Source organism: Caloenas nicobarica, chromosome 6 (assembly GCF_036013445.1).
Source record: "Caloenas nicobarica isolate bCalNic1 chromosome 6, bCalNic1.hap1, whole genome shotgun sequence".
NCBI classification, from domain to species: Eukaryota; Metazoa; Chordata; class Aves; order Columbiformes; family Columbidae; genus Caloenas; species Caloenas nicobarica.
The window spans coordinates 4,105,170-4,110,977 of record NC_088250.1 but is presented as its reverse complement, the minus strand read 5'-3'; the positions used below and the strand labels follow the sequence as shown (position 1 = coordinate 4,110,977).

At 40.9% G+C, this 5,808-nt stretch overlaps 1 protein-coding gene across 1 annotated transcript; it reads right to left on the bottom strand.

Annotated features, from left to right (window-relative positions):
* Positions 1–752: 752 nt before the first annotated feature.
* On the bottom strand, positions 753–4,033 carry CTLA4 (cytotoxic T-lymphocyte associated protein 4). Its single transcript, XM_065638183.1, has 4 exons — positions 3,976–4,033; positions 2,368–2,718; positions 1,778–1,887; positions 753–851 (listed from the first exon to the last, which is right to left on the bottom strand). The coding sequence occupies exons 1-4, from the start codon at positions 4,031–4,033 to the stop codon at positions 753–755; spliced, it is 618 nt and encodes a 205-aa protein (XP_065494255.1).
* Positions 4,034–5,808: the final 1,775 nt, after the last annotated feature.

Sequence of the window (5,808 nt, the reverse complement as noted above, 5' to 3'; positions counted from 1 at the left end):
AATTTGGGCAAAGCTTCAAGGTTTTTATTGAATGGTACATAACTAATAAACAAGATTATACACTATCGGTATTTTCATGGAAAATAGACTCAGTTAAACACAGCAACATACTTCTGCCTTTTGGATAGATGCTAATTTAGCATTTGTAAAACGCAAGGCCCCAGCAGAGCTGGAACATCCTCCCAGCTGAGATCAGGCTCTGAGAGCAGCAGTGTCACCAGTGCCAGCCTATGGCGATGCCTCTGGGGAAGCGCAGAGCACCAATGCCATAAATGGGACCAATAAATAGCAATGCAAGGAAACAAGTCAACATTCCTTTGGACATTAGTGTGCTCTTCTGCCTCTGACCCCCCCCAGAGTGATAGGATTAGCCTTGCAATGACACACAAGCCTCTGTTGTAATAGTGTTTGGATTTCTGTTGATCAGTAAACATGGTCAAATTTGTCAGTAAGATGCTCAGCTGCAACAGCAATAGCTCTTAATGCTATACATATATATATATACACTATATATTGGTACAATACAACTCAAAGAATCAACAGCCTAATGTAGCCATTTTTGTGTGACAGGGTTGACCTTGAAATATTAATGCATAAACTATTTATTCTTCTCCAAACTATAGAAGTTACAAAGAATATTCTCTGTCCTTCCCATACACCTTTGTAATAAGACAATTAATTTTATTTCTTTAACTTAAGTGAATTAGCAGACTCTCCGTCCCAGCTGGGAAATGTTTCCCTCTTTCCTTGTTTCAGTTAACAGTGATGTGGAATGGAATCACTTTTTTCTCTAGCTTTTCAGAAGGCATTTTCACATAGACCCCAGTGGTGAGACATCGTCTTCTTTTTATCTATAAAATATGGGAAGACAATAAAAGAAACAAGTTCTCACAGAATAATAATTGACCAGCACATTTTAGAGAAAACTGGTGGATGTTCTGCCTTTACTGAGTAAAAGGTGTTCCAGACACTTTCCCTGTCACCCCTCTTTGTAGATCTGTTGAGGCCATTTGAGGGAGATTTTTGAGGTACAGGGGCCATTTAGCAAAAACCAGAGTCACACCATCCATGTAGCCCTGAGAAGGTGCTCCTGCTGCCGAGTTCAGTGTTGGTTCAAAACTGCAAGTGTTCACATTGGACAGTTTCATTTAACTTCTGGGGAAAAGGGCGGATTGAAAAATATGGGACAGAGATACTGTTTGGTTTTAAGCTTTGGCATCAAGTTTATTTCTAGCGGACTGTGGGTACTCCAGACTCCCGTGGGAAGAGGCAACTAGGCTTACATTTCACATGCCTTTGTCTTTATCCAGACATTTCTAGCTGTGAAGTTAAAAATGCTGTAACACATCACAAGGGGAAGCCTCTTTAAATTTGCTTTGCACACAGAGGTGAATGGTGAGAAAAGGAAAAATCAGACCCTGCGATTTTGTATCAATCAGTTGTGAAATCAGAGTACATGTGAAGACTGTTGCCTTTGATCCCAGAAGCATCCAGGACTCCAACCTGTTCTAAGCATCCAAACCTAAGCCAAAGCTCAGTCCAGCTGATCTAAGCTGCTTTCTGGTACTCTGATAACACAATGAGCCATACACAAATCTAAATGGCAGCTCTAGTAAGTTCCCTTGTTTTGCATTATTGTAGCAGCATTGCACCAGTAAAAAGGAGCATCCCACTGCATTTGTTCCCAGAGTTCTTCCCTGTTTTCATTTCTTTCTCCTTGTCCCCATCACACAAAAGGATGTTATTAGCAGGATGGGGCTGAGTTGATGGGACTTACCGCTTTGCCCACGAGAATGGCTGAGATGACGACACTGTAAAGAAAAAGTCCTGAGGCAGCAGCTCCTAATACCCAGAGATATATGGCAGTGTCTGGACAAGGTTCTGGATCTAAAACATATGATATCACACAAGTCATGTCACACATGAGCCTCATAAGGAAGCCCCTGAAGCCAGTAATTCAACCTCCACATTGCTTTGCTCTGTCCTATCCCAGGATTCTACCAAGACTGAGCTCTGAGTCCCTGCCCGCTCAACTTCCAGTTAAAATAGGCTTATCTGTAGAAGAATAGACGCCTTACTCTCTGCTGGTTCTGCGCTTAGGTATCCAACTGCCTAGACGTGCATGTACGCTATAAGGTATTGCTTATGCTGTCAAACATCCCATATGTTGCTAAATACATTGCGTGGCTGTGACTATGCCTGCTTTAGGTGTGTGCAGGGACACCTGAAAGGAATAGGAGCTAATCATGGTTCTCAGAGCTTGAGTCAGTGTTCAGCCTCACTTCTTGCAAACAGGACTTTGATGAGACATAATAGCAACTCCGTTAACCTGGGAATATCACAGTATCATAAAGCTGCTTGGCTTACCAATGACGTAGAGATGCGTCCCATTTCCCTTGTTCATAAAATAGGGTGGAGGGTACATCCGCTCCATCTTGCAGACGTAAAGACCAGTATCATTAACTTGCAGGCCAGTGAGGGTGAGGGTCACTTTGTTTCGGCTAGGGCTGACGTGGCACTGAATGACCTCCTCCACACTGAACATTTTAAACTCCGTTGTGTAGGTTGAAGCACAGATTTCAATGAACCGGTCACCCGTCTGTTTGAGCAGAGTCACTCGAATTTCCTTTGCGTTCCCAATGTGCTTGTATTTACACACCAAGCTGGCCACTCCTTGCCTGTTGGCCAGCACCATTGCTGGCTGAGTCACTTCCATTACTGTAAGGAGGTAAAGAGCATGACACTAAGACAACTGTCAAGAAATGATCCGCAGTCATTTACTTAAAACCTGCACAACAGAGAGTCCTACCACCTCCTATTATCCATGGGTAATTCCTAGAAATGCAGCTAAATCCTTCCAAAATAAAGAACTCCAAGACAATCCATGCAGGCACTGCGTTCATATACAGGGTGTTTGAAAACTTTGCTTTGAAATTGGGTCCATCTTTTTGAAACTCCCTGTACTTAAAAAAGCTCAATAAGTGCTTTGATTACTATACATGATATTATAAATCTCAGCAATTACTTGTTGCTTAAATAGTAGGTAATTTGGCCCACCTGCTGAAGCAACGACCTGCATGCTTCAGCTTCCCTCAACACCATTTTTTTAATATACATAAGAAAAAAATAGACTTCATATGGTAAAGCTGAAATTTGAAATTTAAAATTAGGCATTTAAACAACAATTTCTGCCTGGTAGAAATAAGCATGTTGACATTTAGAAACAAAGCAGTTGACATTGTGTATGGAACAGAACCATTAGGGTAACAATAAAACTGACTGGAAAAGCCGTTTGCATATTTCTGTTTCTGATCTTTTTTTCCTCATTTTTAACAAGCTATTCCCAAGCCACGTTACAGCAACAGTATATACCCCAAGCCAAAGTATAGCAACACACAGCAAAGTCTGATAAACATACTGAAAAAAATAATTACAAATCTTAAAGGGAAACTACTGTATCATGTACATCCCCACTGGCTGCTTTTTACAGCTTCTCCACTCTATCCTGCTATACAATGGGAAGGCACTAACTTTTGCTTTAATAAGCTGTGAAGATTCAGTATTATTTGTTGAATTTCATTTTATATCAGTCCACTTTGGGGCAGGGCTTATCTTCTTCAGGTGTGCAGTTCAGGAGTTTGGGGTGAAGAGGAGCAGAATTTCTTCATTCAAACCTCTATATCCACATTATCAGCTGCCAACAACTTCACCCACAGGGCCTGGTTTGTCAAAATCTTTCTTCCTCATTGAGCTACTCTGAATCCTGCCCAGCCCCTCTGCAGATGCTACTGCTCTAAAGTCTGAGTCTGGTTTTCCAGATACCTCGTGGTACCCCAAAACCATCTTCCCAGACTGTCCCATGGAGGGGTCTCTTGTCATCTCCCCCTCCTTGTTGTACCCAGTCCCTCTCCTGCAAAAATGTGAACTGAGAAAATGAAGACACCCCCAGCTACTTTGCCTCCTTCATCTACCCACCTTCGGCCATGGCAGCGGCTGTGCAGAGAAAGCCCACGGTGACCAATATCGAGAGCATTCCTGCGCTGGGACGGATGCTGAGGGGTCTGAAGGTGGGTGATGCCTTCAGACTTAAGGACAAACTGGAACTCTCAGGACTGGAAAAAAGGCGACACCTTTCAGGATACTGAATCTTCGAAATGTTTGAACCCACACGGAGTCAGTGTGTGTATATATAGCTTTGATCCCAGATGCTGTACCTGAAAGTAACATGCAGCTTTGTTTTGGTTTTACGAGAAAGGAAGTAGTGGGTTTGAATAGTACGTGCACAGTTAACCTCAAACAGCATGAACAAAAACAAGTATTCAGCAGATGGAAAATATCTATTCAATTTGAAACTGTCATACATTCTGCTTTAAGAATTGGGGGGGGGGGGGCGGGGAAGGTAATCATCCAATAGAGCGGTTCAGGCCCTTTGGTGCTGCCAGCTTGCACAATCATAGCACTTAATATTTTAGCAATCACCAGGTAATTCCTACTAGGACAACACACAGAGAACTATACCAGGTATACTTCTACCAGGTAGTTCCTAGCAGGTACTAGGAAATACCAGGTATTTCCAGGTATTTCCTACCAGGACAACACACAGAGAACTATACTTCTGGCTAATGTGGCACAGCAAATCAGTGCGAGCTAGCTTTTTCATGGAGGACTTCCCTCCACCCCCAATTTCTTTACTTGCTTTAATGTTAGTGCTTTTGATGTTTAAAAATTGCTGCCCCCTTCAAAATACTGATTACACTTGCAATGACTTCATCTTTTCATATCAGTGATGTGACTTGAATCATAACCCAGCTTTTTTAGGCTGTCCTGTTTCCAAGAAAAAATTATCCGTCTAGGTTTATAGCTAATGACTTCCACATCTATACAGTACTTTCCCTACCTATGGACTTTACTGCCTAAATACCTTGAGATCAACAGATGAAAAACACTGCAGGAGCTTTGATTATTGCTTAGAGAACCTGCATCATTTCAAATCTCAGTGAAACAATTTTCACCCATTGGCCTTTTAAAAGTCATGGAAGGTCTGAAAATAATTTTGCTTTTTTATGTGATAGACTGTCATATCCATGAATCATTGCCTAAAGAATTTCACAAAAATGAAGTTACATTTCAGTTACACTGGATGTCATCATTCTTTTTTTCCCACACTTTAAGAAGTTCTTTTAGAAGGTGCTTCATCATTTATATATGTAGATCTAGTAGATTGCAAAGACCTGCTTTTGAACTGTGACCTAGAAAAACTAACAGCATTAGTTCCTGAACAGTAGCCTGCCCAAACCCAAGATACAGGATAAATATTTGATCTTGAAATCACATAAATACCTAATAATACAAATAAATTCACTGCTTCCATAGTTAGGTGATGCAACAATTGTTTATAATGACAGATTCATAGTTAGTTTGATTTTGACCAGCATTCAAAACGAAACTGACAATAAATAAAAATATGGCTGTGGGAAAATGAAAAACTGCACCCTAATAATGAGTCAGGCCCATATTACATTACTCGTTAGACAAGCTTAAATAAATTTTGATGTTAAATTTAATATTAAATAAATGCTATCACAACATTGTGTACCAGAGTGTCAGTGAGATATATGGCATGAAATTACCAGGTTATGCCTGACATTTTCATATCCAGACTAGTAACCAAATAACCAGTCCTACGTATCTTTTGGGCTTGGGTTTTGTATGCAGTTAAACAAATGATGCATTTGAGCCTCACCAACCATAATGTCATCTCCTGATAATCAGTTGAGACTGCAAATCGATGGTGCAGTTGACCACTAA